At 39.6% G+C, this 23,745-nt stretch overlaps 1 protein-coding gene across 4 annotated transcripts in view; it reads right to left on the bottom strand.

Moving 5' to 3' along the window:
• elavl2 (ELAV like neuron-specific RNA binding protein 2) overlaps positions 1–22,502 on the bottom strand; it is a 28,938-nt gene extending 6,436 nt beyond the window's left edge. The window contains exons 1-5 of one of the 4 annotated variants that reach the window (XM_046065350.1): positions 22,367–22,502; positions 9,993–10,083; positions 8,608–8,851; positions 4,230–4,333; positions 1,003–1,156 (exon numbers count right to left, since the gene is read on the bottom strand). In XM_046065350.1, the coding sequence (XP_045921306.1) occupies positions 1,003–1,156; positions 4,230–4,333; positions 8,608–8,851; positions 9,993–10,064 (574 nt within the window). In that variant the 5' untranslated portion in view covers positions 10,065–10,083; positions 22,367–22,502. The remainder of the gene's footprint in view (positions 1–1,002; positions 1,157–4,229; positions 4,334–8,607; positions 8,852–9,992; positions 10,084–22,366) is intronic. The other 3 variants (XM_046065348.1, XM_046065349.1, XM_046065351.1) reach the window with 3 other exon arrangements.
• Positions 22,503–23,745: the final 1,243 nt, after the last annotated feature.

Below are 23,745 nucleotides of genomic sequence, written 5' to 3'. Positions count from 1 at the left end.
TCCAGTACTACTTATGGTCGTACTTCTTGCTGAACATTTGTCGTTTTGATATTTGCTTTGTTTCATGAAGGTGCACATCTCTAATGGTTTGTTCTTTTGCATTTCCATGTTGTTGTGCTTTAATTGGTTCTATAATTTTTGTATAAAAAGTTTGCTCTTTGTAAGAAGCATAAAAAGGAACTACAATCGTCATCTCGTTATACAACCCTGTGTTGTAAAATGACACATCTACCTCGTACATGTTATGTCCTGTATTAAAAAGGCATCAGAAAGCATGAGTAAATTTGTATCAAGTCAGTTTGTATCTAGCTATAGGCAGGCTGCAATCCTGCTCTGGATTTTGGTGAATGGGTTTCCCCTGTTCTTACAGCTGGATCACAGATTGTTCCATTAATACTAAAGTAAAACTGAAAGTGAATTCTCCAGAAACCAGTGGTTTCATGTTGAAAAATAAAAAGACTCCCATTCCCATAATGCATGCCTGAAGGAATATTATGTTTCAGCAGCACACAGGGACAGAACTATTGGGAAATGTCTCAGTGAAAAGATCCTGTTTATTAGTGTTTCATAAGGGTTCTGCTTCCACATGACATTTGAGAAATAGAGAATCTAACTGCTCTAAATGCATTTCATTTCTTGCCATGAAACAGGCATTGCATGTACACCTTGGGGATGGGAAGATAAAAGGGGGAGAAAGCAAGAGAAGGTAAGTGCTGGCAGAAGGGAGATTGGAAGGAAGAAGAAATTATGAAGCATTGAGTCCTGCTACTTTACACCCATTTCATATTCTGTCCATCTATGCATATTTATGAACACCTCTAGTGGAAAATTGCATTTTTGGGGACCTCATACAGCTACCTCTGATGTATTTCTCAGGCCTGGCTGTGCCATTTTGTAAGAAGCACTGGGGGAAAGGAGGGGGAGAAAAGAGTAACGACTAAAAAAAGGAACAAAAAGAGGGGGAAAAGCAAAATCGCGGGACAGCTGTCATGTCCTACTCACCAGTCACCTGGTCCACCAGAATGCGTGAGGTAATGATGCGTCCATACTGAGAGAAGAGCTGCTCCAGTTCTTTCTGAGTCATGGTTTTTGGCAAGCCACTGACGTACAAATTTGCATCTCTGATGGAGGCGGAGCTTGGACGCGCATAGGAAACCTACAAGCGGAGACAATTCACATGACCACCAGTACATTACCACTACAGTTTTAGCACATGCAGTCATCAACTCATACGCGACTAAGACAAATTGCTGGAGGTCGGGGGAGGCTATTCATCACCTATTACAATTGTTCAAACAGGAGAGCAGATGCTGTGACCCATTTCTAGCAAAGAGAATGCAAACACTAACTCATATTTAACCAGACTCAGATTTCTTAACGCTCTCAGTTCAAATCATTGTACCATATTTTCAATTTTTAATTATACCTTGTAATTTGAAAATAGTATTCTTTATCAGGCCTCAAATAAAAATGCTGATAATATCTATATGCAGCATTTCAGTATAAATGCATCCCCATTTCTTTTTATTTGCTCACATAAAAGCCTAAATTATAAATATAACTTCAAGGTGAGAGGGTCTGAGTAAAATAAGCAAATTGAGTTCCTGATAGGGATTAAGATCAGTCTGATCTCCTTTGGGTCCAGGAGGCAGACACCATCTCCACATTTAAGAGTAGGCTTAAGACTTTCCTCTTTGACAAAGCTTATAGTTAGGGCTGGCTCAGGTGAGCCCTGAACCATCCTTTAGGTATGCTGCTATAGGCCTAATGCACTGAGCTCCTCTCTCCTCTGCATGCATTCTTATCCCATTAATGCATGTAACCGGTTGAGGCAGTTTGCCGCCCACCCTGAGTCTAGGTTCTGCTCGAGGTTTCTGTGTCACTGTCGCCGACCGCTCGCTCATGGTAGGAATTATTGGGTCTTTGTGAATAATATTACAAGATATTACAATTTTGACAGTGGAAGCGACACTGCCCCCAGCGCTTCCTGTAGTGCATTGCAGCTAGAAATAAACAACCAGAAATGTTCCTAAGATGAAGACTGCCATCTCTCACTTAAACAGCAACGTACGTCGACTATGAAATTTCACAATTAATTTTTATGTCGACTAATGGTTGCAGCCCTACTCAACACGCGCACATAGGCTACATTTTTGCTTTACACAAAAGGCAAAAACATCCTTGCAGTCTGAACACAACTGTCAGAATGGACTAAACATGGACCGGCTTTCGTTTGGTTGTGAAGCATGAATGTGAGGCGAAAATTAGAGAAAACTCATCCAAAACATTTACATTTGGTTCATACCAGTGCTCATACAAAGTTCACATACAGTAATCCTCTTTTTCATCACATTGTTTTTTATAATCATTTGGGTCCTACAACGACAGGGTGATGTGATACTCTGCCTACTTTGCCTGCTCCACAGTCACCCACCCTGTTTTTCTTTTCCCAGTGCATATTTAAGAGTGACTGTCATCGCCTGAATGGACAGTGACAAATCAGTCTGTCCAGAAAAAGTTAAACTGGCACATTTTCTGTCCATCAGCTCAGGAGGAAACCTGACAAAGATGGATGCAACATCAGGCCTGTCTAGACAGCTGTCATTTAAAAATAAATTTATCATTTTTCTACAGACAGCAGCGTGGCTGCCTTTTAAAACTGATCGCCTGTTCCGGTCTCTGAAGTCAGGGATATTTGGAGAGCCCCCAGATAAATATGCAGCATAAATCAACATTTGTCCATAAGCAAGCAGAGTAATTGAAAACAGGGGGGGCCAGAGAGTCATCTACCAGGTCCTGCAGATCAATACATCATTATGCGCCCGACTAGTCTTTTTGGTCAGTGCACCATCCCATTTTCGGTCTGTAGACATTTCTACAGTAACATGCAGAAGGATCCCATACAGCCCAAATTTAGGAGCTTGTGATAGTTTTGTGGAGGACTACATGACAAAATCATAGACAAGGAGAAGAGAAAGAAACTGTTCAGATTCAAGAGCCTGCTGTATCTTGCTATTCCCTCCGTCTGGTGGCTCCAGGTATTTGTGACGTGACTGTCAATTACCTGAACAGCACCACAGCTGTATTACCGTGTCAGAAATGTTGAATGGTCCTAAACCAAGTCCCCCTCTGCAATGGATTGTATGAAAAGAAAAATTCACTCACTTTTAATTAAACCTTCAAAAAAGGGATTCGTTTTGTGTTCTCAGATCGATAAGACCTCCACTTGGTCACCCCACCTCAAACCTCGCCCTGTAGGAAAGGCTGACAAAGTGAATGTGAAAGCTAAAGCTCCCTGCCCATAGCCAGGCAGCTCCCTCGTTTCTCCTCACCCCTACCTCCCTCCCAGCCTCACCTTCACACTTCATTTGATGCTAATATTTGCAAAACACATTCTTCTACCTCACTGGGGTTTATTTGCACTTCTGACAGAGCAGCTAGAGAATTTTGGATGTGTGAGTGAAAAAAAAAAAAAATATATATATATAGTTCCCATGTTCTACTTTCAGAAGTATGAACTGAGGAAGAGGGAGGGAAAAGAAAAAAAATTTGATTCATGGGAATGAAGCAGTATGGCTCAAAACGCCTTATCTTCAACTGTCAATATAATATTCAAATGTTTACTACAGAAATAATCAAGCATACAGCTGACAAATTCGGTGCTATTGAAACATGAATTTTCTAACCACAAAATGTGTTTTTGCTTGCATTTCCATCATCATCCCCTCAGCCCGATGTGAGAAGGATCTGGCTAGCTCCTTGTAAAACCCCTGTGAAAAAAAATCTCAGGTCTAATAATCTTGCTCCACCATCCACAAATCCTGCAGCACTATATGAAGCAAATGCGTTTTTCCACCAGCACACTGTGTGCTATTTTGCCTGATGAATGCTAATGGCAGCAACCTCCCTGTAAAGGCATACAGCAGTGCTACAGCACATGCAACCATAGAAACAGTTCTGCTCTACTTGAGGCCCAGGCAAAGCCGCATGTGCCCAGATTAACAATAGGCTCCCTTTCCACCCCACATTTCTCCAGCCTCATTATGCTTCGACTCCAACCCAGAAAGCTAGACATGAACGGCATATCTTGGATTTCTGCAACCAGTCGTGAATGGTAACAGGTTTCGGTGAGTTGAATATGATTAGGTGGCTTATTGGAGATAATGGACATGTCAATGTATTTTGGCAATTTCTAAAAAAGAAAAAAACATTCATGCGAGATATCTTACCTTGATGGTTTTGGTCTGAAGTCTCAAGCCATTTAAGGTATTGATGGCTTTTTCTGCATCTTTTGGATCCACGTAATTCACAAATCCATAGCCTAGGCTCTGCCCTGCAAATCGCAAGAGCAGGAAATACGTCAAGGGACAGAGAAAAGTAACATACAGATAATTTCAACTAAATATGCACAAAACTGTCTAGTGAATCATTGGTGAATGGCACTAAGGCAGTTTTACTCAAAGTGTTTAGGATACACAGATTAACTGTCAGACTTTATATCTTATTTGGCAGAGCACGAAGAACACAGGAGGTCACAAACCCATTTCCGAACAAAAATCTATTTGGTTTACAATCTATAGTAAATTCTCAAAAAAACCCCACTTAAATTAAAAACGACAGGCAATTGCTCTGCTTTCATACCAACTCATCTCTGACACAGTGCTGTAGCCAAGGCTCAATGTGCTCCCCTCCCTCTACAGTTTCTCTCTAAAATGTACAATAGATTGACACCCACTCTTTATGTGCACAGAGGCAATTCAATTTCCTCCACCCACACTGCTGGGTCTCTGCAATTCCACTGCCGGTCAAGTTCACCAGCTCAAGCAGCTTCAGCATATTAAATACAGTACATAAGCAACCTGAATTTTCTCAAACTTTATGAAATTAGATGCACTTAATATTTTTACATACCCCACTTTCACATGTAAACCCAAGACAAGTTTAGAGAGATGACTGAGAACGCGTGTGTGTTGTGACAGGGAGGTTTATGTTTGGGGGGGGTGTCCGCAACAATATATAAAAACAATTTATATCAAAAGGACACATTAGAACACGTATTAGTAAGGAAAATACATCACCCAACTTGCAGCATTGATATTAATTTAGCTTTACTGAACACCCATTATAGCTATTTTCCGTCTCACCACCATGAGTCACTGCTCTCATTGGTTGTTCTGTGATCAAGTGAAGTTCATAAACTTAATTTCACCTTCCCATCTCAGGGACAGTTATAGCCACGAGAAACATGCAGAGCCTTTGAAATGAGCTGGTGAAATGACACTTTACTGAAGCCTGGGGGGTCAAACTGCCCGTCTGTTCATACATGCTGTATATGTGGGCAAACTTTGTCCTTACAGCGATGTCTTCCTATAGAACGTCTAGTATCCGTTACATCCACTGTTATGACTGGGAGGCCTCAAACATGCCCCTATAATGAACAACTTGCTCACTTTCAGCTGTCGTTAAAGGAGTAGCGGAGACATGCTGCAATGCACTTTCAAACACAGAACTGCACCCAGCTTCCAGTAAAAGACTAGCGCTGCCCATAGTGGGAGGAAAATGACACAAAGACTAAGCTGCAGCAGCAGCCGCCAAGGCGAAAACATTTAAAGCAAAGAGGAAGCATGCATCTCTCTGGTGATTACTTAACATCTGATGTAGTACCAGCACACAGATGTAGGCTGGCTTAAATCCATCGCCACAGGGCCGAGGGAGAGACAAAAAGCAACATAGTCTGGAGGGGATAGGGTTTATGTAGAGCCGAAATTGAAATCATAGCATCATTCTGAGAAATGACTTTGAGGCTTTGAATAACATTAAGGGGCAAATTTCTCCCCAACTGAGTTTGAAGTCCGTTTTTCTTCCTCAACTCAATTCAGTTTGACTGCTTAACTTATAAAAGCCTGCAGGCTAGATACTGTCCATGCTGCAAGTTGAATAATCACATTGGTGCCTTATAAATTCCTGCATAACACCACTATTGCTAAACAGTATGGATCAATCCAATCTCCTTTTCTGTCTCAGTCTTGGGATTTAAAAGGTTTCTGAACCCTACCTTTTGTTAATGTGACCAAACATGACTGAAATTTTGATATGTACTAAAGTAAATCCTGTAATGTTTTGGCCAAACAAAATTTTGATTTTGTTTATGTCAGGGTGTTGCCGTCTCTACTGCCAGCCAGAGAGCTAAGAACTCACCTTTTCCAAGTGGGTACATTTGTATTTTTTATTTATTAAGACAATTTGTTTAAAAAAAAAAAACGATTACTCGTAATCAGATCACCTCTGAAGCCAAGAGCCTTTGGAATCAGAACCCATCTACACACAACATTCATCCTTAATCTGATCCAACAGAAGCTCCTATTCTGAAAGACAAAAATTGTGTAATTCTTCCCTCTATACTCTCTTCAGTATTACTTGCTTCCTTTTGTAAAAGACATACATTAGAAATTAATACGACACGCAGGTGTGTACAGCATTCCAATGCTCAAATACAAGACACATCTGTGATGCAACACACAGACAATTCATCTCAATAGTCGGGATTTTCTATAACAAGATAGCTGCATAAGGCAGAGGACATGCCAAATGAACAGCTGACATACAGGTAGCATGGGAACAGCCCTATAGAAGCAGATGTTAACAGCAACCGCTGTTAAAATGTTACTTTTAAAAGGATGATTTTAAAATGATAAAATGTGTTAATTCTATATCTCTGATTTAATCTGCAATTAGACTGGTCTGAAAAGCAAGAGGCAATGTAATTTAACTCCGCTGTGGACACTAAAAACACCTGGTGGAAAATTAAACAAGGTTTAATGAGATCCGATTCTGTCCATACTATGGACATGCACATTTCTACAAATAGTCTTCCTTCAGTTTCTTGGGGTTCAAATACACTTTTGCAAGTCTAGAAAGTTGCTCAAGCCCAAGTTATTCCTGCTATATACAATTCTAGTGGACCTGCATGCAGACAAAATATAACTTAATAATTAACTTAACATAATTTTTTGTCATATTGTCAGAAGAAAATCAGATGATTAAGTCTACTTTAGAGACTCTGAACATCTAAATGCATAAAACAAAACCTAATCTTTCAAACTATTTCAAAGCCCTGTAAACAACTGACTGGTGCCTTGCACTTATTTTACTTGGGAGTGAGACTATCGCACTTGCTCTACCAAATATGCAACCCGTCAGGCATGTTTGTGTTCAGTCACCCAAGCAGACTGTGCGCAACACTGATTTTAAATGAGGATCACTGATCAATTCAGCACCACCCATCTAACAACAATTAAATGCATGTATTGTATGCATAGCTATACAAGAGCATCTATCCCACGCAAGACTACATACACTTTCCTCATTGCTGCATGTAAAAAGTCTAGAGTCAGTACAAACATAATGAGAACCTTCCATCCCCTCATTTTGCTACCTCTTGCTGCCTTTTTTCCCCCCAGTAACACAGTATGAAAGCTTTGATTTGCCACTCCTATTGACCTAGTCTAGCTAAACATGCTTACAGCACGAGAATTTTGAATGCTTGTCAGCTATACAAGCATTGTGAAATATTAAGCATTATTATTTCAAAGCCAGATGTGGTTGTGCGCACATCTTACATGTTAATTTAATGAAGCCGACTACCTTGGAGAATAAAGATAATCTATAATTATTAAAGTTCTAGCTTCTTAGTTCAACATTGCTCTCCAGCCTCATTTTAATGGAAAGAACTTCACTTAACTAAAGCTATTGATGCAAATTAACAGATGTGAGTATTTATCCTTAAAAAAAAGGCCAGAGAGGCTCACATGCCTGACCTTCCGACCGCATTTTAAGAAGCATATGGCAGAAGGTCTAGGTAACCTTGACCAAAACAGTGGACTGCAAGCATCTAGCACCCTCAGCCATTATTTACCTGCTCATGTCACACAGGAGATGTCAGTATGTGTCTGGCAGCTGCATTCCTCCCATTACAAAAACCAGAAATCATTTGCGATAAATATAAGGAAGGTAATAGTGCCATTACATTTTGGTGTCCCTTGTAATAAGGAGCCAAGTAAATGCCCTCTGTGTAGAAAGCCATGTATTCCATCTATATCAATTTCCCTAGGGTTTTTTGGGGGGGGGGGGGGGGGGGGGGGGGGCATTTTGCAAATGAGACTAGTATCATCCTACATACTAAATTCGCATAGTCCTTATGCTGCTGTTTGGCAGGTTTTATAATGGCTACTGTGTAAAGACTGTGCCTTATATTCGCCATAATAAGATGCAGAATGATTGGCTGACTTTCAAAACAAAGGCTTCTGCATTTATTGGGGGTAAAAGGGTCCATAATTTATGATACTAGATGTCAAATATTCTAAGAAGAAATCCCACACTGTGCATGCATAAACGGAAAAGCTTATGACTACGACAACACTGTCGGTGGGCCCCCCCGACACATTACGTGGGCTTAACGTTGATAAGTGAGGAATTTTTTATATAAGCATTACTTTCAACTTGCCTTAAATCTATTTTATGAAAATGAATGCACATGCTGCAGCCAATAAATTCAGAGTACATAGTTGAGCCATTAACCAGCCATAGCAATGCAAACAGTTGTTTTACCTGTTATTTTGTCTCGAACTAGTTTACAGGACTCAATTTCTCCGATGCTCCCAAACAAACTCTTCAGCTCCTCCTGGGTCATGTTCTGAGGCAGATAGTTGACTATCAAGTTAGTTTTACTGTCCTCTATGCTCCCTGACTCTACAGGTGAGGAGCAGTTGTTTGAGATTGTTGAAGGACCGTTGCTTGTGTTGTTGCAAGTTGGCCCATTGGACAGCTGTGTTTCCATGGCAGCAATTACCTGCTAAAGAAGAGAAAGAAAGAAGGAAAAAATATATATAAAAATCAAGTCAAAACCACATGCCAATATCCAAACATCAAAACACCAACAGAGTTTAAAAAAAAAAAATGAATAAAATAAGACTCTTCACACATGATCGTTTTTGAAATACTGACTACTGGTGTTTTATTTTTTTCCCCTCTCCCGTCAACCTTACTTTTTATTGCATTAATATAATTTAGTGTAGCATAGAAGAACTAACGCCATGTCATTGCGTAAAAAAAAAAAAAAAAGGCTGTGGTGTCAAAATTTGTCCTTCCTCCAAACAGGTTGTGGTAGATTTTTCAATTATGTAAAATTGTGGTTTCAGCATAAATCTGACCACATGTGAAATGTTTGATCATGCAGTACTACAGGTAAAAAACTAGAAATATAAAATAAGCGTAAATAATGAATTCCCTCTTACATTAAAGATTGCTGCTTTTGTTTCTGAATAAATAAGAACTTTCTACTAAGAAAGCAAAGTGACAGGCTATAAATCAGTGAGAAGCTTAACTGATAAAGCAAAATTCAACTTAGAAAGTGGCATACTTAAGCATGTCTTTCAAGGTGAAATCTTGCAACCAAAGAGAAACACTTCATTCTGCAAAATGAACTAGTTATGCAAAGCCTATAGCCGCACCAAATCTCCAGCCATAAGTACACAAGCATTGGACAACAGGCCTTAAAAACAATAGAGTAAATCAGTTAGGGAAACCAGCAACAAGTTGATGTATGAAGAGTCATCCTTTATAAAAACAGATTCACCATGTTCAGAAAGCAGATCAGTGTTATCACACTGCTATGCATATTCAATCACATTTTTACTCATTTGTGCACAAAGGCCATAAAGCCACAGTAAAAAAAAAATTAAAGTAAGTCTGAGATAAAGATGTCAGTAGCAGACAGGTTTAGACCATACCAATACAGTCAAACAACAGCTTTTCATACACAAAACCCAAAAGTGCCTGTTCAAATCAAAAGTAAATTCAAAATTGAACAAGTGATTAATTTGGTTTGAGCGTCGAAATATGACTGAGCGCTAACGTCATTGGTATGGCCTGAGCACTGAGACAAAGAGCAGGCCTTCTGGCCAAATGATTTCAAAAAAAGAAGTGCCACAGACCCCAGTCCAAGGCTCAGGTGCCCACGAACCACTTCTAAGCAGAGAAGCCACATCGCACAGTCTGACTGCCATGTTAGTTTGGAGTTGCCGTCTGAAAATGTGGACACAGAAAGTACTTCATGTTAGATCAACAAGAACAAAAGCAACAGTCAGAGGTGATCACATGTCATTGCTGGGGAGAAAAGGAAGAAGCTATATTTTTTGAACTGGCTGTCCATGCAGATTGGATTAAACCAGGGAGAAGCAAAAGGCAATGTTTCACTTAGTCACAATTCATCTTCAGTAAGGAGCAAACAGCAGAGCCAGGAAGTGTAGAGCTTTCAGAGAAACCTGGCCGCAACACCACTGACAATAAGCAGGAGGAATGGCAATTAGGAAAATGGAGGGGAGTGCTGCACAAAGATGATCACTGAAATTGGAAAGCACAAATCAATTGGTCTGCTCAGATTGCTCACATCCAGCAACAGCGCTTGCTGACACATCATGTATTTGCTGACGGTCTCTGGCACGCACGCACGCACACAAAGCATTAAACACTAAGTCTTAAAATACAAGTGAGAAGCCAGAGTTCAACAACAGACAAAACTAAAGCTTACAACAAACTGAAATCACAACAAAAGGTAAAAGAGCCAACATGCATCAAGAAAGCAATTTCTGAAGAAAACCTCACTATAACCACTAACAATTAAAAAAAATAAAAATCTGCTTCAAAATAGACTGTATAAAACTGATCACAGCTTACTGACCTCTGTCATTAAACATTTGGGTCCTGGGCTTATAAAGAGCACCTACCTATGCCAAACAATTTCCTGGGTGAAAAACAGCACAGATAACTGAGCATTTAGTGTACCATTTATGAATTTGTTTCTACTTGTTGGTTGCATCTTGTGAAAATGTCAACTTGCCATAACTCAAATGTGAATCGATTCTCTCTACTCAAGTGATGAAAACAGCATTGCAACTTTCAGACAGACGGGTATAACAAAAAAAAAACCCCACCATCTTTTTGATGTTTCACCATACTATATGAATCAAAAACATTAAATCTTAAATTATTTCAAAAGTGAAAAGAAGAGATTAAATTCTTTATGCCAGCCTGATTGCAATGTTCTTTGTCAAAGTTTTTCTGCCATCTAAAAATACTGTTATGTGCTCCATACATTATGCATACGTCAATAAATATGTTCTGTATACTGGAGCTCTCACACATCTGTCTGACATTTTCCCTTCCCACATCCAGTGAAAGACTTTTATCCTAATAGTTTTCTTGACAGTATTTTGAATCTTGACTAAATTAAGTCAGTACATGACTGAAGAGACTCACCTTTGAATTTTTTGAACAAGCAGTTTCCTTTTAAATTGCTGCTCTCGTTCTGTTATTTGTGTAACACCACTGCTGTCAGATTCAGCGATTGGCTGTGCTGAGCATCATGATGTACATAAATGCATGTGCACTAACAAATTGCAGCAAACAGCTTGGTGTTAGTCAGATCAAACAGCTGTAGATCCGCCCTGGACTCTTACTCCATTTGAAAATAACTGACATCAACTTGTGTGAAAAACTGGAGGTGTGGAGTGTGTATGTGATTAGAGTCCACTGTGATAGATTGACTAAAAATGACAATGTACGTAACAATGTTATTTATTTTGAATATTTAAATATATTTCTGCTCTGAAAGCAAATCAGCATACGTCTGTGCACAGAACAAAGCTCGTCAGTAGTGACAAGAGTTTGAAGAGCGCACAGCACACTATACAATAGCTTATATAGGAAGGCTGATGCAAAACATCCACTTAGAAGATCATTAAGCTGTGAAAATTGCAAGCTTGTACACAAATCTTTACATTTATGGCGCCACAGGTGATCAGACTGCCTAAAGAACAGGTCAGTTACATGTTACAGTTTTGGTTATTTCAAATAAATCTTTTACACCAAAATTAGCACTGGTTTATTAAACCCCAGTAAACCCGCTGAATATAGGATTGACTCCTTTCACATCACCACAAATTTGTCTTTTCAGTTTTCCCCCTGATGCCTCGAGTCTGACGTCACGACCATGCCGGAGAACAAGGTTAGGAAACAGCAGAAAGCAGCAGGAGGACACTGACAATGTTACAGTGTGCAACTCGTAGACTGGAGAAATAAGGTGTGGCTGCAGCGGTTCAACAGCAATGTGCTGGGCAGGTGACAATGTTTGTGTGATCTGAAAGATGCCACAGCGTGGATGCAAGTCCCAGCTGACATACTGTTAGCCTAGGATGTAAATGCTACATAAACACATGGATGAGACGTTAATAGACAGATGAAAGAGTGGTGCTGAAAGTGTCAAAAAAGGAGTGTGTCCACTAGAGCTGGGCAATGAAACAATGATAATTATCACAATATAATTTACCTCAATATAACAAATTTTCAATATATCGTCAATAAATGTTTGATTCAATTCATTTGAATCATGAACGAATTAGCACTTAATTTTTCAGATTTATATATTTAAGATATTCATTTTGTTGAGGAAGAGGGACTGAAAAAAGATCATTTGTTTTGAATGATCCAACTCAGATTTGTGAAGTGATCCACTATTTGTCATCAAGTGTTTGTTCTGACCATAAAGAACAGTTTATAACCACCTGGTTTCTTCAATTTTCACTCAGGAGCAAAGCTTGAAAGAAAAACGTGATAATTGTCGTTATCGAACGGATAACGATTTTTTTTTTTTTTATTTGATACTGCAACACACACGTAGTCGCAGTATCAAGACCACAGTGAACTCAAGCCAATATTCTGGCTGAGTCAGTTGAGTCTGAGAAGCTGTGCTCGAGTGGTGAAGTCTTGCGAGAACCCCCTCACAACAGAGCCTCCTCATCTGAACAACCACCTAAGTCACTGACAATATGCTCATTCCAGTGTTTGCCAATATGTGGCAGATCAGAAGCCATGTTTAAAATAGCATAAAGCACAGATTCCTCAGTGCACATATGAAAATACAGTGTAGTAGCGTCCCTTAACAGCTTGCTGTTTCATAATAACCGCTTACTGACTGACTTGTGTTAATGGCAGTGATAAATAAACCTCTGACAGAGATATTTTGCTGCTCTTGTGTTTCATACCATTAATTGAATATCGTTTTTTTTTAAATCATGTTCTGAAAGAGCTATTTTAAGACATCAGATTGGGCTTTGAACCTACGATGGGAATCTGTCTTACATTTTAAGCATAGTAAGAATTATCATGAAGGCACAATGCTAATATACGGGAACTGTTAATACTGCATTAAACAAATGAAGTTTGGTTTTGGTGTAAAGTAGGGATGCACCGATTGTTCGGCCAACGAAATTAATCTGATGAAAATAGCAAAAAAAGGACTTACGGGGTTCAGCCTAATAGATCAAAAGACCAAATAAATTTTACCGAACAATTACATTGACATGTCAACAGTGTGGAAGCATTTTAAAGTGTCTGAGAAAGACGCTGAAATCGCTGTTTGCACACACTGTTCTGCTGAATTGTCTCCAAACACATCCATTCCATCTGTGGCTGACTTCCTACAAAAGGGCAACGACGGTCTGACCCGCTTTGAGTGTTTGTCACTCGTTTCTGAGAAGGCAATTAAGCTAGCTGCACCTAAATTTGGAGTGCACACGTATTCAAGCCTTTATGGTAACTGAAACAGACCAGTGCGAGCTGACAGGCAGGTTAGCGACTTTATCCTGTCATTTTCTATTTACAAAGACAAGTGTTGCAGTACGAGAGTCCTACCTGAAGAGAGGCTGTGAAGTCTTCGTGTTACGCCATACGAGAACCACATACAACATTAATCAAACTGGGTCGGACTTGATGAATTTAGCGCGAGGATACACATGTGACAACGTCCGGTTTTCAAAGTGAGGTGTCTATACTGTATGGAAATAAGATTAATTGGATTATATTCATAGAAAGTATACACAATATTACAGGTGTACATTAAAAGTAAACAGACACATGTAATTTACTTTACCGGACCCCCCTCAGGCCTCGGACCCACCCACCATAGTCTCTCCAAATCCTGTGGGAAACACTGAGTAAAAAGCACATTTTAACCATTTAATTTATCCAATAGTAAAAAAAGGCAAAATAAATGGAACGTGAATGTACTTGTTCAGTGTTCGGCAAGTTTATTATATTCGGTTTTGGCCAAGAATTTTCATTTCAGTGGATCCCTAGTTGAAAGGATGACTTTATGTGCAATGTACAATCAATCATTTCTACTGTAAACATTGAACTTCAGGCCACCATTGGTTGCATGTAAAGGAAACCGAGTGTTTGTTTTACTTCAGTTTAATGAAACGTGTCCATCGTTACCACCACTGCTTTCAGGCTTCTGAACGTACTGTAGAGAAACTGCACTGTTAATGTTGCAGTGCACAAGTGCGAATACATGACTCAATAGATTCTCCGACATGTCCCTACAACAAGGTCAAAAACCCATTGACTACACAACGCAAGCAACAAATAGAAACTACAGACATACAGCAATAGTCAGCCCACATGACCCATCACCACAAACAAATTTCATTCACTAGAAGAAACCGCAACCCCAGACAAGTCAACATTGTCACAAGGAATATAAACTACAGATGAACTCGAGGACAGTACATTGATCAGGGCAAGTAAGAAGTTGACAGATCAGTTTACTAGCAAGGTTCCTACAACTAAAATAAGCTGCCTCAATCTCACAGGGCATGTGAGCAGTGAGCACCTCTTAGTATTGATGTGTACAGTCTTACTGTTAACTGTGTTATGGACATTTTGATTACAAGCACTAATTGCCTTAACGCTCAAACCTCCAACACATTATGAAGGTGTACACACCAACTTTTACCACGCTGTTCTTCTCCTACGATGCGTGCCATATCCCCTCCTATTATCTTGTATGGGAAAATCATAACCCTAGGAACTGATGTCCCATGGAGGTAAAGTTAACTTTACAGTTACGCTATGCACGCACTAGAGGATAACTACACCAATTCTAGGTCCGATTTGCCCATCCTGACAATTGCAGGGGTGTTCCCAAGTGATCCTGTAGTGTGAGGATTTTACAGACATAACCTTGAGGTCAGTGAGCGGATCAGGGGGGCCCCTCCGATCAGAAACGTGCCACAGCCAATGAGAGCGAGCTAACCAGGAAGCGTCAGTGTTGCGTAATTGATCGCGCTCTAAAATGTAAAAACCATGCCGATTCCCTCTCCAGTTTTATTCTTTTTTTCCCCCTGTACCACACACACCCCCCCAGTCTGCCTCCATGTTTGTTTGTTTGTCCCAATTCCAAAGTCGCTGGAATCACCACTGAAATTGTTAAGTGTGCTTATGATTAATATATATTTTTTGGTTAATTCTGTCTGTGGTACCTCCTGTTTTTTTTTTAAAATCTATTAAGATTGGTAAATTCTTTAGTGTGCACCAGGAAGGGCTGGGCGATATGGCCAAAATCACAATAAAAACATTTCGTATCTTCGATATATGTCAAATCATTATTTCTTTCACGTTTAAAGGTTGATTTTTGCTTTCGAGTTAAAATTGAAGAAACCAGATGGTTAATTATGTGGTGAAAGGTTTCTTTATACAGAATGTGACAAACACTTGATGCCAAACAGTGGATCACTTAACAAATCTGAGGTAGAACATTCAAAACTATTGTGACAATCTTTCAATATTTACTAAAAGAAATTTCAGTCCCTTTTCCTCAACAAAACAAATATTTTAATAGAAAAAGTGCTACTTTGTGATTCAAATCAATTAAACCCAATATTTAGTGACTATATTGAACATTAATTATATTATTTAAAAAATATATTGCGATAATTATCGTTATTGTTTTATTGCCCAGCCCTAGCACCAGGCATTAATCATTACCTTATCATCTGTAAGTTACTAAAGTTGTGTACAACCTGCTCCATGCAGAGACTTTTGATGGCTGCAGTGTGAAGTAATGTACAGTTCACCACGGCATATACTCCTCTCACTGCAGGTTAGGGTTAGAAGGCTGCAGGCATTGATATACTACAATGATATACTCATGTCTCTGTGTGCGTCTCTTGGGATCATAAACAGCATACTTCTAAATCTGACAGAATATATACGGTACCCCAAAACTGGCTGAAAGTTTGGTCAGTAGACAAAGAGTTCTCCCCCTGACGGCATTAGTCCTGACATTATTTGATTTAGGACATCAGTTTTCAGGTTCAAGTGATTAAAGAAACAGAGGCAACCACAGTCAACATCCACACCAAGCACGCTGCTAACATCCCAGTGGCACAAGGACGGGGACTTGAACTTCACAGGTCAACTTAACCCTCTCGCTGCTCTTTTCATCTGTAATGTTTGTCTCAAACTATAAAACCAGGTGGTGGCTGCAAAATACAAGAACTGATTTCACATGTCAACATTATTGCAGCTCAAAAAGGCTATAAAGAGCAAAACACCTAAAACCTGACATTCAGCTAAAGTACTATCCCCCTGCACAGAAACAGGAGACGAGCAGGTCACAAGAGAACATACTGTTGTTGAAGAAAGTGACTTACTTCAATCGCCATTTCATGTGTTTCACCTTTTATTCTAGTACAAAGCACAAACATTGGCTATTGTCCCGCTTGAGATAGTGCCACAAGGCAATAATATTTCATTAGATAAACACTTGGAAGAGATGGCTTGGCAAGACGCCTATCCCCAAAAATTTCATCAAGACTTTCGCTGTGTGCAGCCAGCCAGCAGCCCCTTTGTGGAGGAATTTGAGTGCGGAGCATCTCTTTTCCCTGGAGGCCTTGTCTCACAGTTCGTCAGAAACCAGCCCCAAATAAAGACCACGAGGGTCTTTTTCTGTTTTCTCATCACTGCTAAGATAAACTCATCCACCTCCACAACTTTACCCCACTGAGCGGGCTGCCTTTTAGGACTCATTAAAGTGCAGCGTGTTTGGTTATTGGTACTCTCAGATCCCACAGCCTTCTCACAAAGAGGGAGAAAAGCCTCCGCACGCAGTATTACTATGAAGAGAAGACAGATTCCCAAGTCATTCACAGTAAAGGCTTTTGACTTCACACATGAGCTAAAGTTATCTATAATGTCACTATGACAATATGCAAAAAGCACAAGGGACATCCCAAACTGACAACAAAGCTCTGTCATTAATTTACATGCAAGTGGTCCACCCGAATACTTTGACAGTTTCTATACTTTTGTTTTGTGCCTTAGCCATGTGTCATCCTTCAACCTCTGACGCTGGTGGTGCTGGCTCAGTTTGAGCAGCTCAATGATTGTGCTAATTTAAATCACACGGGAAAGTGACTTCGTGTGGGTGTTTGGAAGCAAGATTTCACAGCTGATCAAACTCTTGACTGAAATACAGATGTAAACCAACTGATAGAGTATATTCACAACCTGATCGTTCTTTAGTCGATCGAAAGAAAAATTTAATCTGCAACTATTTATAATCAATTCATTGTTTCATGTTTCAAGACACTACATTCTCTGGCTACGGCTTCTCCAAGGTGAAGATCATCTGTTTGCCATCATCACAAATTGAATCTTTTGGGTTCTGGACCGTTGGACTAATCAAGCAATACAATGACGTTACATCGGGTTCTGACAACTTGTTTGATGTTTTATAAACTAAACGACTCGTATAAACAAACAATTGATTGTGATAATGTTTGCACTGTTCACTTGCAAAACTCTTGATGCACTACCTTGAGGATAGATGTTTATGACAAATGTAGCCTACAACCAAGATTACCACAGCTCATTTAGCTTGAAATTCAATCAATCCCAATGATGGATTTATGTCACAACTGCCACTTGAGGATGCTGCCATTTTAGTTTCAATTAACAGCAACTTCAGTAAAGGCCATCAAGCATAATTGCCATATCTGCACGTATTAATTTTTAAAAACAGTTTAATTTCCTTTGCAAGATTTGATTTCTGCTGAACTATGGTGTCCACTCTAATACACAAGAATCCACATCTCCCTGCACAATGAGAGTTCAGTTTCTTGCTCCCACAACGATTCATACTTTTAAAGCCCTGCCAGTAACAGTGCAAACAATTCGACTGGTTTTATTTGTTGAAATTGCCTTCCGTTTTCTTCAGCCAGTCTGTAAATTTCCTGGATTATATAAAACATACTGTATAAGCCATTTCTTTAGGACCTTATAAAAAGGACCAAAACAAAAAGAAATACTGTGACTACACTTTTTTATAGATTCAAATCACAAGATAAACTGGGCAAAAAAGCCCAACAGAACTTTAAAACCTATTTAAGTCGAACCTGAAGCCAACAGTGAGATCAGCGTGTACTGATGTGACACAGAGCACTTAAAGTGAGGAGGCACGAATCTCTGCTACTAGCTCCTCCGAGGATTAAATTGACCAAGTATGCGTGACAAGTTGCAGAGTGAAGAACTCCAGAGTGCACACACTGACATGCAAGGCCTGTCCTTGAAAACTAAAAGCCCACAAGGTTCAAAATATCCCAGCTGAAAATACAGATGTGAATAGTCTACCCACACACACTTTATTGTACAAAGGCAAATGCTACAACATACAATGCTGTCAAAAGGTCTACTAATAACCTTTCAGGAAAAAAAGGTGATTTGATGACAGCACTGTAAAAACTAACTATTAGTGAAATCATCCTATACGCAGCGTAATAATGAATAGAACTTTTAAAGACCTTTACTACTTTGACTCTAGTTGTACCTGGTCTGTTGAAATCTGAAGCCAACTTGAATCATCTTGATTTTGCTGACAAGGTAACAATGATGAGCACGTCATTTGCACCACGTCTTAGATGATGCGTTGCTCAGCTGTCCACGCCTCAAAATCCTGCTCAGCGTTTTAATGCATTTTTGCTCTACCATTCCCACTAGCAAGACTACTGTGTTTGCAGATTAACATTTAAAGACGAGCAAAAGTGTATCAGAGTTGTAAACTTAATACTCAGTCTGTCCTGAAGGTGCAAAGCTACAGTGGGCAGGGTTGAGAGTGGGGTACTTATGCAGCAGCGCAGTCATACCAGAACCAGTCAGAATTATGCTGAAAAGTGATGCAATGCTGACTTATAATTGACAGGCTTGCCTCCAAAGTAGAAGCGTATGCTTTTTCACCAACACTTTAAAGGAATAATCCAGCAGTATTGGGTAGAGGAAAAAAAATAAATACAAATTTACTACAGAGTCAGCCTGAAATAAAATTCAGTTGGGTTAGCTTGCATTGCTCAAGAGACTGCAACATATCTTCATCAATATTGACTTATTCTGAAATTTTGACCCCAGGCATTTTTGATTCTTTCTGGCCAGAGTTGTTTTTTTTTTTTAACAACTAATGCAAAATATTAACATGTCATTGTAAGGGGAAAATATAGTTCTCCATATTTTCAGCTCTGTTACCACAATTTTTTTATTTGACTAAAAAATAGAAAACAAATGTGTGTCTATGATTATCAAAGTGCCTGTTCTTGCAACGGTTTAATATAGCAACACTATAAATAGCTATGGATTAAATCAGAGGTACTCTGATTAGTACTTAATACTGAGTAAGCAATGTCAAATGTATTGATTCTGACATTTAATAGTGAAACTCTAAAAGTCACACCGCCAAAGAATGATTGAGTGAAGCCTACTGCAAAATAGCAGTACATAATTTTCATATCAGCTATAATATAAAAAAGGTGTGCAAGCCATATATCACAAAGGCTGACAGTGTGACGCCAAAAGCTGGACATTAAAGCTGATGCCAGTGTTTTAGAATTACCTGACGACATAGCTGGAAATGCAAAAGAACAAACCATCCATGTAAAAATGAAGTTTAAACATGTGGGTTTCTACCTTACAATACAGTTCCTATAAGTTCAAATCCAATAATTCAAAATCAAAAAAGTAGTGTGAAATGCTTAGACACCACTAGGTATTTTCACACTACCTCTGCTTCTCACCATCATAGGCCTACACACTAATACAGCCAAACATCAAACTACATTAATCAGCACTCATCACATTAACACCTATACCGAGCATGAGACATGGCGATCTATAAAAGCTGCTGTTCTGCACCTACAGGGTCAAGAACACTGCAATGCTGGTCTCCAGCGATGACCCACACACATGCAGAGGGAGGGCCACCCTGTGGCCAACAGACAATAAGGACCACATGAACAGTCAAGTGAACCATCCACAGAGCCCAGACTACATCAACAGCAGAGGGGGGGAGTAGACGTGGAGGCCACAGGGAGAAGAAAGGGGGATGGGATGGATATTTAAGGAGGACAAAGGGGACATAATTGCTTTTACTAACCTAGTTCTGACAGCAGCACACATTGCTGTACAGAGCAGTGATGTGGCCTTTGGAAGTTCACTCACTGTCCCGCATTTTAGTCAATGTCAGCAGCCTTTATTTAGAAAGGCAAACGTGGGGGCTCAATAATACATAAAGACAACTGCTCTTATCTCTTGTCCCTCTTAGGAGCACAGAGGCTGCTGAAATTGTGGACGTTGCATGAACCCTGAGGAGGAAAAATGTCTAAAAGCAGCAGCACATGAAGAAAAAATGTGGGCATCTCACATCTATACTAAAGCTGACCTTGTGATGAGATCTGCAGTGATTCTTAATTTGAATGGCTAAATTGCATTACTACTACTCAGGTTACAGTGCACCAAGACCTGAGCAAAAGGAACCTGATTCAGGCATGTTCTTATAACAATTTAGAACTGCCATATTTTATTATAACTATTTCATCTGGCAATTGGGCACATTGCATTGCCAGTATGTTCATCATATTCTATTTCATCTGTCTTAAACATTTCTCACTTGTGATACAGTGACAAGTCAATAGAGGATGATTTTGCTGAACAGTTAAAATTAAGAAACTACATATGATAATCTACATGTACGTGGAAATGTCTTACTAATTACCATATGTTCAACTTAACGAATACCAGGAATCTCCACTCAGTCAAGGTGTACCACACCTTGAAACTGTCACTCGGCACCCCCCTTTTTCCTGGTTATTCCTCTACAGGCCTACCCACAGGACCACAGATGTGTGTTGGCAGCCTCCTGGTAAATTAACTGGTCGCTGCTGGCTCCACAAGAATGTAATCTTTTCATGACCTACCAACTGAAGATTACTCACCACAGACTGCCAGCTATAACTCAAGCTGCCTGTGGCTTCAACACATTCACCTGCTCAATATTCAAGGCCAGATACTACAATCATGAACACAAAATAAAACTTGTCAGCCAAGCATGAGCACAAAAACTACAGAGACCAATAATCTGTTTTTTCCCCACAGTTGTATTATCCAATAAAAGACAAGAAAACATTCTGTGACACCATTTAAAAGTGGACAGTGAAACAGGCTTTACTGTGAGTATCGGCATCACTTGCCATGATATCAGGCAGTAACTTAAGACTACTGGCATAAATGTCAAAGATCACATATAGGAAAATAGGTTTCAAGTACTGATGAAAAAAAAATGCTCTGATACTATTAAAAGAATGACCTCTGTGTGTTAAACTCAGGATTTAGAAAATATAATAAGACACATGGCAAAACATAATACCACAAAGTACACGTGTTAAATTGCTCCAGTCATGCATGCAAAAAGGGGTCTGAATTAAAACTGATGCCATGTTTAAAAAGGCAAAAGGTGAGTGTTAAAACCCAACTGAGTTTAAAAAGTGTTAGCCTGCCTTTTAGGTAAGGCGTGTGAAGTGGAGTCTATGGGGAGAGTGGAGAGCCGCCTTGTTTAATTAATCTGTATCACCTGTGCTACTGCAGGCAACCTCCGCAACAAGACCCAAACTCTGTTCATGCAAAATTCATTTTTACCAAATTCTTCCAAACCATGACTGCCTGTAGTTAATGCTAAGCTACCACTTTTTGTTAAACATTTAATCTTAACTTAGTTAAACTGCCCCTACATGTTAATGTTAATTAGGGTTGCAGCAGCAAGCGGCGTGGTTGTTTAGCCGAACGCGGTTTGGACCACTGCCAAAGAGCAGGTTTTATCCAAACACAGGGTGGGGAATCAAACGGTTTTGACGTTTATAAAGTCAGCTTGTGAGGCAACATGGGGGTACTCTTGCGTGTTGGCTAGCACCCGGATTTAGATCTGCGCTTGCTAAGACAGTAACGATTAATTTGGCTAGTTTAACATTAGTTAACGCTGGCCAACATTATGACACGTTAAAATACGATTATTTCCAATGAAGCTCTGCGCACAGCATGTCCGACTCGCTAGCAACCAGTCGTAAAAAAACGCTTTTTTTTATATGGACATTTTGTGCGCAGTTTCTTTTGGCAGCTCATACTTTTACACTACTCCTTTGTGGTGGCTTACCTTGAGGTGTTGATTCGGAGTCACTTTATTTATTTTAAAGTATGTAGACAAACTCTAGGTCGCAGTCTTTGCGCAGCAGAAAAGGGGCGGTGGCGGGAACGCGACCATCTTAAGTAAACTAATCAGACACTTGGCCAATCAGCGAAGAGCCAGTCTCTACTCTGGAAATAAACTATTGACTAATTGATTTGCTGCAGGTGCAGGGTTTTTTTTTTCACGCTACCTAGCCTGACTGCTATTTAGAGCAAAATATCAATGCAAGGGAAAAACACACAATCATGACAATGCTGGAGCAGAGGAACCAGAGTTGCGCCAGTGTGCTACCAGGGTCCATATGGTGTTCAGGGGAAACCAGCAAAAACAGAGATAGGCCTACTTTAATTTCACCCACTACAATTATGACAGGGACTATTTGCACTGCTGTTTCTACTTTAGAGTAAACTGACTCCACTGTCACTTTTGCGCCTGCAGAACATAGTAGCCTACATATAGGTCTATTTGCATGAATACAGGCATGAAATGTAAACCCTAATCAAATTGGGATGTTGGTAAGTGGCCTTTGGCAAGAAAAAGGTTAGGATCCAAATCCAGGGTGTTTTTCTTGTAGTATAGGAATTTTAGGTGTGTCTACACTTTACACTTAAGATCTCCACGGAAATTCAGAAATGCCATACAAGAACTTAGACAATATCATCCAGCAACTCCAAGTAGCGCAACACAAAGGCTGCACTTAACCTAAGCTATAGGCTATAGCATGAGGTCCTTTTTAGAGTTAGGCTACACTGAATCTTAAATTAATCTTAAATTTGTAGTATTTGGCTATGTTTTCATATTTCTATGCTAAGATAAATTGCAAGTTTTCAAATTGATGAAAGGATTAAAAATCAAGCAGCCTAAACGTGGTTAGTTTGTTTACTGTCGCTATTATTTCAACTACTAATGTGAAAAACTGGGCTACATATAAAACAATGCTGTTAAGTCTAATATTTCCAACATGATAACGTTTTCACTTAAAATGCGGTGAAATAACCGACTACTATGCGGATCCCACGTTTCAGCACTCTACCAAGGCCTATATTTCTACACTCTAAAGCAATAAATGTGTCCGTCCATGTCTGAAACCTTGGAAAATTATTAAATGAGCACATGCCTACATATCCTATGGCGTAAATCTATGATCTGCCAAAGGCACCGACATTCAGAGTTGAAAGTCAGCTGTCATTGGAAACAGGAAGGCATCACGGTGACTTTCCCATCGCGTCTGCATGCAATTAGACAGCCGGAGACTACAGTGGATGATCTGCTCTACACACTGTCCTCAAAGAATTGGCATGAGATGAAATATCAGTTTAAAATGTGTCAGGTGAATGAGCAAATGT

This window comes from Micropterus dolomieu, linkage group LG12 (assembly GCF_021292245.1).
Source record: "Micropterus dolomieu isolate WLL.071019.BEF.003 ecotype Adirondacks linkage group LG12, ASM2129224v1, whole genome shotgun sequence".
Classification (NCBI taxonomy): domain Eukaryota; kingdom Metazoa; phylum Chordata; class Actinopteri; order Centrarchiformes; family Centrarchidae; genus Micropterus; species Micropterus dolomieu.
This window is presented reverse-complemented; position numbering and strand designations above follow the sequence as displayed.